The sequence below is a fragment of the Telopea speciosissima genome, chromosome 7 (genome assembly GCF_018873765.1).
Source record: "Telopea speciosissima isolate NSW1024214 ecotype Mountain lineage chromosome 7, Tspe_v1, whole genome shotgun sequence".
In the NCBI taxonomy this organism is placed as follows: domain Eukaryota; kingdom Viridiplantae; phylum Streptophyta; class Magnoliopsida; order Proteales; family Proteaceae; genus Telopea; species Telopea speciosissima.
The window spans coordinates 18998479-19010835 of NC_057922.1; the positions used below are offsets into that span (position 1 = coordinate 18998479).

The 12357-nt window shown below is 40.6% G+C and overlaps 1 protein-coding gene across 2 annotated transcripts in view; it reads left to right on the forward strand.

Annotated features, from left to right (window-relative positions):
* Positions 1–10190, forward strand: part of LOC122667665 (protein unc-13 homolog) — a 142199-nt gene extending 132009 nt beyond the window's left edge. For both annotated transcript variants that reach the window (XM_043864037.1, XM_043864038.1), the window contains exons 26-27: positions 4269–4364; positions 9920–10190. In XM_043864037.1, coding sequence (XP_043719972.1) covers positions 4269–4364; positions 9920–10093 — 270 coding nt within the window. In that variant the 3' untranslated portion in view covers positions 10094–10190. The remainder of the gene's footprint in view (positions 1–4268; positions 4365–9919) is intronic.
* The last annotated feature ends 2167 nt before the right edge of the window (positions 10191–12357 follow it).

Below are 12357 nucleotides of genomic sequence, written 5' to 3' on the forward strand. Positions count from 1 at the left end.
AGACCAATCTTTTAGTGATTTATCATTTCCCACCTTGGGTTTCTTGTGCCTCTTCTCATACTGAGGGACTTCAGCATCACAATTCACAACAAGATCATCTCTACAAGGGTGAGGCAGCCTCCCATTCCATCTACTAACTAGAACTCCCTCTTTCTACTTTCCACATACTCTGTGTGTGTGTGTTTCCTCTATTTTGGTACTCCTCTTTGCACTTCTGTCAATTGAATTGCTGTTTTACACAGCATTCCCTGCAGTCTCTAGTGGATATGTCCACCAAAGAACCTCAGTGTGCATTGTTGGCCCACGGTCTACCACTCTTGGTCTCTCACCTTTTTCTGCAACTCATTGTATCTCCGTCCTCACAGCTGTTCTCCATAGCATTCCCATCTCCTCCAGTGGATATCTTCCACCAAGGCACCACATGATGCATCATTGGCCCCTAGGCCATCTGCCCACCTCCTCGATCCCGTTCATGGCGGTTGTGCTCATTGGCCAGAAAACCACCTGTAGACTTATCTTATAAGTCACTTCCCTTAGGTTGGATTTTTCTCCTGGATACATATGTAGTATTTGTTACACTAGCATTTATTTCTATGGACAGGCACACCCTGATGGAACTATGGATGAGGATCTTGTTCTGTCACATGGCAGGTTGGATGGAAATAGAAATTTGTGGATAGGTAGACCCCAAGGGCCCCTGCTCAGATGTCAAGTTTTGTCCTGAACAGAGTTGGCCATGTTGTAAAACATAGCATTGATTATTCCAGGATTTTGAAGAGGGAATATAGACAAAAATGGCAATTTATGCCCTTATATGGGAGGGCTAATGATCACATTTGAGTGAAAATTTTGACATGTGGCCAACCCAAGTCATTGCCTAGACATCCAATGGTCGGAATAGCTAGATTGGCCTTCCACGTGCCAAAATTAATGCCCATTCATATATTCCATATAAATGACTCCGTCCATAAAACCTTTTCCATTGTATTAAACTTCTTATTGTTGTTGGTATTGAAGAACCTATCTTCCACAGAAAATAAAATTAATGCAATTTTCTAGTGTAACTAGCAGAAAATCCTATGAGGTTTGTAAGAGTTACTGTCTCTATAGAACTAGGAGTCTGTATTTGTCAGAATTATGAGTGATACCCTATGGAATCGTCCGTTTCCTATCATAGAAACTATTATAAGATATTGCATCTGTTGCTTACTTTTATTACATAGTATGAGAGCACCAACTTTTTTGTTTAAACTAGGGTTACCAAGGAGCCAAGCTTGCTTATCGTGCTAGGGATTTGACATTATGTTGTATTATGATGGACATATAGTAATGTAGTCCTAGATAGACAAAGAGTCTACTAGGAGCCATGTAAATCAGGATCATCCAACACTGCTGGCCGGTTGGGCAGATTTGAGTACTTTTATCAAAACTAGGGTTAGGCTTAGGGTATTGGGGTTGAATTTATATGGTAAAGCTGGGCAGGTTTAGGGGAGTCTAATGAACCAGGTTTGGTTAGGTTTGAGTGAGATTTTAAAATCAGAAAACTAGGGTTTCGGGTTTTGGATTTTGGGAAAGAAGGGGATGATGAGATCTAGGCTTTAGAGGTGGATTTAGGGGCAGGGGCTTGGATCGAGTTCTCCTAGGGTAGGACTGAACATTCGGCCAAGATATGGGTGGGTTTTAATGGTTGGAATTGGCTAACTAGGATTTTAGGTTTTACAGTTTAATGGGAGATGAGGGAAATTAGGGTTGTGATGGGAGGAGGGGGTTGCAAGCTAGGTCGAGTGTAGGGGATGGTGTAAAGGGGCTGTGGCTGAAATATGAACAGATTCTGATGGCTGGAATGGTTCAGCTGAGGTTTTACGGTTTCGGCAGCTTGTGGGGGATGGCAGTTTTTAGGGTTTTGCAAGAGAGAAGGGGCTGAGAGTTGGATCGAGTGTAGGGTTGGGTGAGGGAAGGCTGTGATGGAATTATGGATGAGTTTGGATGGTTGGTTAAGGCTGGAGGATTAAAAGAAGAAAGTAATTGCAGAAAACTTTAAACACTTACTGATTTGCAGAATTTAATTTGCAAGACAGCAGCTTAAAGATGGATAAGAGAGCCTCCCGATCTGAACAGATGCAAGGGTTTGATCGGAGTCCACCAAACCCTTCCACCTTTTTTTTGGATGAATGAAAATTTAATTATGACGAAAGGAGAGGGAATATACAAGGCCAAGGGCCAACAAAACTGAAGCTGGAGACTAGCTAGGGCACAAAATGGAAAGAGGAAGACCCCAGGAAGCAACAATGGGCCTGTTCCTTGGGGTATCCTTTACATCAACAAGGGGGAGGGAACTAATTTTAGATGAAACATCAAAAAAGATGGCCTTCCAAATTTTGTCAAAAGAGCGGGAGTTGGACGTCCATCTTCTAAGGTTACGTTCCATCCAAATGTGGGAAATAGTGGCACGAAAGGCAGTCTTGCCAACCAAGTCACAAATCGAGTTGCCTCCGAACGTCATATCAATCCAAACCCATTCCCTGGAAAGGGGGAAAGGCCTTCGGCGAGCAGACCAACAATGTCGAAGAACACGGTTCCAGATTGAGGAGGCAAAGGGGTAGGTGAAGAACAGGTGGTCTGTATCTTCATGCCCATTCCAACAAAGGCAGCAGCTGGGAGAGACTTGCATGTGGCGATGAATGAGGAAAGCTTGGGTGGGGAGGCAGTTTGCTAAGGCACACCAAGCGGTAAGGCTATGGCGAGGGATGTGCCCTTTAAACCAGACTACTTTATGCCAAGGACAGGGGGTTCCTCTATGTCGAACCATGTCCCAAGCAAAGTGGGAACTGAATCTGCCGGAGGGGGAAGGGAGCCACAAGATGGTGTCGCCTCTACCTCGGTGACTAGGGGGATAAGGGGGAGGGAACTCCAAAGATCTGCGAGGGGGGGGGAGAGGGGGGGGACCAGGAGCCTCTGGTGATGACGGAAGCCACAAGGGATGATCTGTCCAATCCATAAGCATAGGTGACACGGGGGCTCACAAGGGAAGATAGGACACCGGAAGGGTGCCATTTGTCCAGCCAGAGGTTAGTCTGCAAACCATCATCAATCCTACAAGATATAGCGTCCCTGGCTATATGCCTCACTTGTAGGATTCTACGCCAAACCCAGGAGGAGTCTGTCACTGAGCTAACAGTCCAAATAGAGTCTCTACGGAGAGGCCCAGCGTAAACCCTTCCACCTTGATATGACTCACAAGGTCTTCTTGATATTACCCACAAGGAAAACTCACAAAGGAGCTAAACAGCAGCAGCCATGGCAGCAAAGCTAAATAGAATTTTTGCAAACTTCAATAATGAGGAGCCTCCCACGATTTTACTTATCTATAGTATGGCCATAGGCCCAAACCCTAATACAAGCTAAAAGATCCTCTCAGGACCAATAGAAATAGACAACTTTTAACCAATAGGAATGACTCACTTAAATTGAACCAAGGTTGAACCCAGTTCAGTTTAAGTTTACAAAATAAACTAAGTCTAGCCAATAGGAATGACTCACTTAAATTGAACCAAGGTTGAACCAGGTTCAATTTAAGTTTACAAAATAAGCCAAGTACAGAAATAAGCTAAGGCTCCAACTACTAGGCCCTAATCTTAGGGCTGCTTCTACTTGCGGATGCTTGGATCTGCATCATATACACTTAATCTGTGAACATTTTTGTGTATTCTTTGTAAAATTCTTTTCTGACTCATCCTCTCATTTATTTTACAAGTCTACTTTGGAAACCAGGAAATCTGTTATACCTTTTGTCAAAACTGAGTGCAGGTGTTTATTCTTCTTGTTTGCTTGCTCTAGGCCTGCAGGGAAATTAATTTCAACCTTCCATGGATCATAATAACAAAGCCTTGTTAGGTGTAATAAGTTAGGAAACAAACATTTATATTTGGTGTGGGCCGCATGCTTTGGCCTTTGAGCCTTGTGGTCTTCAGGCTTGAATTAATCTATTATAAGTTGAGGCCTGGACCACTGAGAGATATTTGTGATTGGATGTTAGGTGAGATGATCCTGAGTGAAGCTTCCTGTGCTTTGGCTTGCTGTACTTTGGCTTGCTTACAGTCCTTGTTGAAATCATATGAACTTGAGACTTGGTTTTAGTAATAACCCTGTCCCCATCCCTTCCAACCTTTTTCTTTGAGGGCATTTTGTTGTGTATTTTATAGACATTTTTATGCTAAATTTATGAGAATAACTAACATTCATTACCTTATATGATTACTATGTTTCAGGAATTCTTTATATCTGGTGGGGATGGGCTCCCTCGAGGTGCTGTTGAAAATTTAGTAGCACGTGCTCGGCAGGTGATAAAGTTCCATGGTTGTGAGGTTTGTTTCTATACTCCCATCTTGTTAGATAAGAATAACAGTCGTTGCAAAAAGCTACCAGATACGCTTGTCTGATACAAGTTTTGGTAGTTCTTGTCCTTTGTTTAGCTACTGGTTGTAAACATATCAATGGCCTATTATCCAAATAACAATAACAACAACAAACTCAGCCTTATCTCAACTTAATTGGGTCGGCTACATGGATCCAATCGAACAAAGTAGGTAAAAACTGCAAAGTGAAATAGAAGAATGAGAAAATGATATGAGAAGTGAAAAAAGAAAAATGACAAATGAACAAAGGAAAATACAAGAAAAGTGAAAGAGGAAAGAGGCACAGCCCAGCAAGTCAGGAGAATCTCAGCTAAATAGGGTATGCTACATGAATCCTTACCCTCCAATAGGCTCTATCCAAGGTCATACACAGCACGAGACCTAAACTATGCACGTCCTTTCTCACAACTTCTCCTATGGCCATTTTAGGCCTACCCCTTGCTCTTTTAGCTCCATCAATCTGAATCATATCACTCCTCCTTACTGGGGCGTCCCTAGGCCTCTGTTGAACATGACCAAACCACCTCAAACGACTCTCTTGGAGCTTGTCGTTGATCAAAGCAACTCCCAAGTCAGCTCTGATACGATCATTCCCTACTTTATCCTTCCTTATTTTTCCACACATCCATCTTAACATCCTCATCTTTGCCACACAAAGTTTCTCAATATGACACTTCTTAACTGCCCAACATTCTGCCCTGTACATCATAGCCGGGTGAACAATTGTCCTATAGAACTTTCCTTTAAGCTTTAAAGGAATACGTTGATCACATAGCACTACGAACGCACCTCTCCACTTCAACCATCCCAACTTAATCCTCTGTGAGACATCATCTTCTATGTCACCTTCCTTGTTTATGATTGACCCCAAATATCTAAAATAGTCACTTTGTGGTATCTCTCTTTCCTCAATTCGCACCATGTTAGTATCCATCATAGTGTGACTAAAATTATACATCAAATACTCCGTCTTCGTTCTACTAAGCTTAAAACCTCTTGTTTTCAGGATTGATCGCCATAGCTCTAACTTAGCGTTAATCCTTGCTTTTGTCTCATCCACCAAAACGATATCATCGGCGAAGAGCATACACCACAGGACCTCGTCTTGAATGCTCTTGGTCAGGTCGTCCATGATAAGTTCAAAAAGATAAGGGCTTGAGGCTGATCTTTGATGGAGCCCAATCGTAGTTGGGAATTCCTTGCCCTGACCTCCCATAGATCTCACACTAGTCACAACGTCCTCATATATATCCTTTATTATATCCACATATTTATTCGATACCCCTCTCTTCGCTAGAACCTGACGGATTAAGTCTCTAGGGACTTGGTCATAGGCTTTTTCCAGGTCAATAAAGACCATATGGAGGTCCTTCTTGTTATCTCTATGTTTTTTCCATGAGCCTCCTCAATAAGTAGATAGCTTTAGTCGTGGATCTACCTGGCATGAAGCCAAATTGGTTCACCGAGATATGGGTCCCTATTCTCAAACAAGCTTCAATAACCTTCTCCCAAAGTTTCATAGTGTGGGTCATAAGCTTAATGCTTCTATAGTTATTGCTGCTTTGGATATCACCTTTATTCTTGTAGATCGGGACTACAATGCCTTTCCTCCATTCATCTGGCATCTTCCTTGTGTTCATAATCTTGTTAAACAAATTGCCCACAACTTTCAAGAGTTTTCCTCACCTCTATCGGTATCTCATCTGGGCCTGGAGTCTTGTTTGTTTTCATCTTTCTTAAGGCTTCTTTAACTTCTGACATACTAATCTTTCTTACATACCTTTGTCGTGTGCTGTCTTGAAGAAGGATGTAAATGTCCGGATCACTTCTACTCCTATCTCTATTTAGAAGGTCACAAATATACTCATCCCATCTCTTTACGATGTCCTCATCCCTTACCAACACTCTTCCATCCTCACTCTTAATGCACCTCACCTGATCGAAATCTCTACTCTTCCTTTCTCTCATCTTAACTATCTTAAATAAAGCCTTTTCCACTTCTTTAGTTCTTAGGTTGGTATAAAGATCCTCATATTTCTTCGCCCTAGCCAACCCCACAATCTTCCTAGCTTCATTTATGGCATCATAATACCTCTTTTTATCCTCTAAATCTTTAGTCCTTTGCCAATTCTAAAAACAAACTTTTTTGGTTTTAATGGCTGCTTGGAGGACCTCAACGTTCCACCACCAAGTCTTCCTAGGGGCCTGACGACAACCCTTCGCTTCCCCTAGCACGTTTTTGGTAACCCTCTTAATACAAGTCATCATCTCATTCCACATCTCATTGGTGTCTCCCTCAGGGTCCCACTTTCCTTGTTTGACCACAATATCAGTAAATGTCTTTAGGGGCTCTCCTTTTAATCTCCATCACCTTCTCTTAGGATACATAGGATCCCTCCTCCTATGCTTCTGTGCATTGAGGCACATTTCCAGGATTACCAATCTATGTTGGGTCGTTAGGCTCTCTCCAAGGATAACCTTACAGACCTTACACACCATTCTGTCTGCCCTTCTTGTTAGGAAGAAGTCAATTTGACTGGTATGAATCCCACTTTTGTAGGTAACTAAGTGTTACTCTCTCTTTTCAAAGAAAGTGTTCACAATAGCTAGATCATAAGCTACCGCAAAGTTTAGGATTGAGGTCCCCTCCTCATTCCTCTCCCCAACCCTGAACTCCATGGACACCTTCATAGCCTCTACCATCGCTCCCAACGTGGCCGTTCAGGTCAGCTCCAATAATAATTGATTCCTCCTGGCCAAAACCCTGCAATAAATCATCCATATGGTCCCAAAATTGGCGCATCTGGTCATAGTACAAACTCCAAATATGGTGTTGATCTTACTGGTTGGGACACTATGATTGCCAATATAATTACTCTCATATTTCGAAATTTTGGGGGCATATTTCGGTTTCGACATTTGTCAAAACGAATGGCATGCAATTTGAGGGGTCTTCAATGTTTCAATTTTACCAAAATGGACTATATTTTGGTGCCATTTATTCTGTTTCGATGGTGTATTTTGGTCATTTCGGTGCCATTTGAATGGTATATATCGGTTTTGACCAGGGTTGAAATTCCAGTCGAAACTGAAATCTTGAAACTTGGAAAAGTAGTAGTTGAATATTCTCTTGTTTTCTTAGATGGATTATAATCATGTTGACAACAGTAAGAATGTGGATTCCTGGAGGGTTTATGGCGTAAGATATGTCTCTAATGCACCTGTTTGCCAGCTTTAAGCCTCATCCGATGCCCAGAATATGTTTATGGTTCTGGGAATAATATTACTTGTACTCTTTTCTTTAGGAGAGGTTTTAGAGATTGAAGTAGAAACAGTCCGAAGGCTTTTTTTTTTTGGGTAGAAACGGTCTGAAGGCTTATTACTTGCATTCTTTTCTTTGTTCCATGATGTCCCCCACACACGACAACCACAAATGATAATTTTGATTTTTAGTAGTATGAGTGTCAATATCTGACTTGACTTGCCCACCTGAAACCCTTGGTTAAAAATGAAATTGACCAAGTGTTTAATAGCCTGGTTTTGATCTGGGCTTGAGAAAAATTTTGCAAATATTTGATCAGTCCTGGTCTTAGCCAGTTAGACCAATGGAACCAACCAACTGAACCAAAAAACCTAAAACCGACCAAAATCGGTTAAAAGCCATATAAAACCCGTATAACAATTACATATTTTTATTGTTGTAATATATGTATGGGCCATTGGGCCTCAAGGCTCTGACTCTCTGAGCCCTATTTCGGGATGTAAAATCAATTAATTGGATAAAATTTTGAGACCCTTAAGCCCAAATGCCCAAAGCCCAACTGTACAGGCCAAGCCTGAATGAAAACCCCAAAGCCCAACAAGAAGATAGGCCCGCACCTCAATATAGACCGATTAACTTAAATCAATTCATAGTCCTAAATTGAACTCCAACCGGTTAGAGATCGTTTATAAACCAAACCGACTGTATATTAAACAATCTCGTTCTGGGCTAGTAGGACCAATTAAATAATTGGTGGGTTATGGTCTGACCCTATCTGTCCTAGGAGCCAAGGTCAATCCCGATTGAAAATAACGGGGACCTACCAATTGACACCCTTATTACTAATGGATAATTGGTCAGTTACTTCCACACATTTATCTGTTGAATTGTGTGACAATGTTTTCAAGGTGATCTGGATAAACCATTATGGCCCTTTCCTCACAAGTTGCTTTGGAAATCTGAAAACAGGAGATTGGGGGTTGGAAATAGCCCAGAAAAGAGATGGTAACTGGTGACCTGTACCCAAAGAGATGTCAGGGGTGGTTGTTTGATGTGCAAGGGGGATGCTGTATATGACTGTCCCCCTCCGCCCCCTCCCCCTGGGTGAAAGTGTTTGGTCCCATTTCTGAATACTTTTCTAATTGGCTTGGTCTTTCCCCAATGATGTTTAGGAATTATGCTGGTTTTGGCCTTTGCTTCCATCCTGTAAGAGAGGAAATTCCTTTCAATAGTTCTATCAGCATAAGTTTAGTGTTTGTGAGAGGAAAGGAAAACAAAATTGTTTTGAGGCAGATTTTGTAATGTACTATTGCTGTCTGGTGATTAATAAAAGTATGGGAAAAAAGAACTGTCCGGGAGTGTGGCCTACGCGAGCACTCGCGTGAGTGTCTCTCTCTCCTCCCATATGAAAAGACACCTCTACCCCCTTGTTTTGAGGAGGAGAGAGAGACACACACACACACACGGGAGTGCTGGTGTAGGCCACACTCCCGGACAGAAAACTACTTAGCTAAAAATAAAACGCCAAGGTAGCACATTGGGCTGTGGCAAGTGATTTGTCCCAAGGCATTCTGGAATCTGGATGACAGGTTAGCATTGTAGATTGTATGTTTTCTTCTTCGTCTTCTTTTCTTTCTTTTTTTTCCTTTTTTTTGGGTGGGGGTGGGGGGTACGGTTTTCAGTATTTTTATTTAATGTTTGGGGTGTTTCTAGTTGGCCTACCCCCTCATTGAGGTTGTATCTCTAATTCTTCTTACCCATAAAGTACTTGTTACTTAGAAGAGAAAAAGAAAAGACTCGTGCTTATGTTCCATGGATATTCTTAGTATTAAAGTGTGTCCCAGTGCATGAGGCTCCCGCTACTGCAGGGTCTAGGGGGGGCAAATGTATGTAACCTTACCCCCACTTTGCGGAGAGCCTTTTACTTTTATACGTAGTATATATATGTATTTTTTTATATCTGCCTGACTTGTCCATACAATTTAATCATTGTTCAAGTGGAACTCACGGTCCCAAGTTTATAGTAAATGAAGCTGTGCATGAGTTTTCAAGTCAAAAAGAGTGTCCTAGTTAAGATGGGGGAGCAAATAACTTTCTTTTCTCTATCCCTGAAAACGCTTAGAGAAAGTTTCAGAGTTGTGCTGAAGTTACCATATTGTATTTCAACTTTTTTCATATGGATCCACTGGTTGGGGATCTAATGCAGAAACAAAAAAAAACAAAAAAAAATTTTGTTTTGCAGACTCGGGTATTGATTGATGACTTGAAATCTGCAAGTGGTTTCGATGTGCAAGCTAATGGAAGCAAATTGGGTGCTGACACCCAAACTCTTTTGAGAATTTTATGCCACAGGAGTGATTCAGAGGCCTCTCAATTCCTGAAGAAACAGTATAAAATACCCAAGTCTGCTGCTTAGTGTTGTACCTGTTGGAGGTCCGGTCCACTTGGAGAAGGAAAATTTGGCATGTGTAGCAAGATAGCTTTTATGTGAATATAATATATATTTTTTTGAAGAATAAAAATATGCATTTAAAATATTTCATTTTGTGTTACATTGCACCAGTCTATTCGTTTAATTTGTAGTTATCCTTGTAAAATCCATACACAGGTTACTTTTGAAAATCTCCTCCAGTCTTGGATGCAAAAATGTGGAAAGACATCGTATTCTATTTTAAATTGTATAAAACATATATTTTTTTCTTAAATTACTAATGTATATAATTGGGAAAAAGATCTGTGCCACTCCGGGCCCAAACACAGGACCACATGAAATGATCACCTAACTCCCTAAAATGAGGCGAGCTCCCATTCTCGTACTTGAACGTACAAGAATGGGTTCCAACAATCCAGATGGCATCCACTGTGTGGGTCCCACCATGTGGATGCCATCTTGAACGTTCACGAACGAGAATGTGAACCCAACTCCCCCCCAACCTTGTGCCCCTGTGCATGTTCTCAGTGGGCCCTGCATTTGTGCAGTGGCCATTCAGCCTGGCAGCATTCTTCTGCCTTGTATAATATATGGGAGAGGGTTTTCTGAGCAAGTGGCATAGGGGTATATAGGAGGGTAGAGAGGTCATTTCATATGAGAAGAAGAGAGAGAGACACAACGGGGCGTTAGCTTCCGGTACGCAAACAGTGTGCCTAGTCTTTTCCCAGACCTTACATATTACATGGGTAGTACACTAGCGGCAAGGCAACCAGATGGGGCTACTGCTTCCAACCATTTTCTGCTTTGACACTGGTCACCTTCAAATTTTGTGGACTGTAGAGCACATCTCTATTTAACCATGAGTTGGTTTTTAACCCACTCTGCAATCACTACGTGTTAGAATGAGGTTTTTTATGAGAAATAAGGCAAATACTTAAGAAGATATTAAAAAAAGAAATTCTAAATCCTTATTTACAGTGAATGAAAGCTTATGAGCTCTCGTCCTACATGCCCATTTTTGACCAATCAAAACATCATTTCTAGTTATTTTTTAACAATACTTACACACTCAAAACACTTAATAAATTGTTCAAATTAAAAATATCTCAATGCTATCCCTTTCCACTTCCTTACATGAGTCAGTCGACCACATCTTGACAATCCGTCTAGACTACCATACGTGCCTACCCATCCTCTTTTGCTTCTTGCAATCCTTAGTAAACTTTCTGCAACTCTGCTTCTTATAAACTCTCTACAAAATAGTTATTTATCGTATGTTGTAATAAAATGTGAGTGAGATAAAGAATGAAGTTTTTTTTTTTTTTTTTTTTTTTTTTTTTTTGAGGTGAATGAGGATTTTTGAGAAGGCAAAAGTTTTTCTGGTCGACAGTCCAGGTAAGGGCATCCATGGTCGGGAGTAATCTGATCCATGGAATTGTTATCAATAGATCTCATTCGTTAATTAAATTTCAAAACATCATACGACATACGTTTATGTCATATGAAATAGTACTAGTAATGACAAAGGAAACATGGTGGGTCATATTGAGATATGCCACTAAATTTGGCTTATGGTTTTTCAACTAGCAGATACTGACAACTTCATTAAAGTTAAATGGTGTAGGGATGAATCTGTTTATAGTAGAATGAAAACCTAGAGTGCAATCCGGAATTATTGTAATATAGTGTACTCTAACTAGTCTATACATTTCTCTTTTTAAGTAATATATTTGCTATTTTCATCAAAAAAAAATTTGGGTAATGGCTTGTATGTAATGACCCGTTCACATGCAAAAGTGGGTCATGTAATAAGAATCTTTGTTCTTTAGTTTTTTTTTTTTTTTTTGGTAAATTTTGGTCTTTAGTTTCCATTTGGTGGGAATTGAAGAGAAATAAAATAAAAATAAAAGGTAAATTGAGAAGTTTTTCATTTTTTTTTTTTTTTTTTTTTTGGTAATAGAGAAGTTTTTCATGGACTGACAACAATGATGGTAATTAATTTAAAAAGGTTTTTAATTTACTTAAAATTTAGGGAAAATAATTCTACCTCAGTGGGTAGCGCTTGTGTCTATACACAAAGAGAGGTGAAAGGATTGCTCCACCTCCATGAATGCAAAAAATCACATCCTTATTGATGCTCTCGTGTGCATTGTGATTGGCCTCCGTGTTGGTGCATGGACCACACTACTAGGTAGAGAACTCTGTCCCTAAAATTTAAAATAATCTTTCTCATAATGGAGACTGAAGCG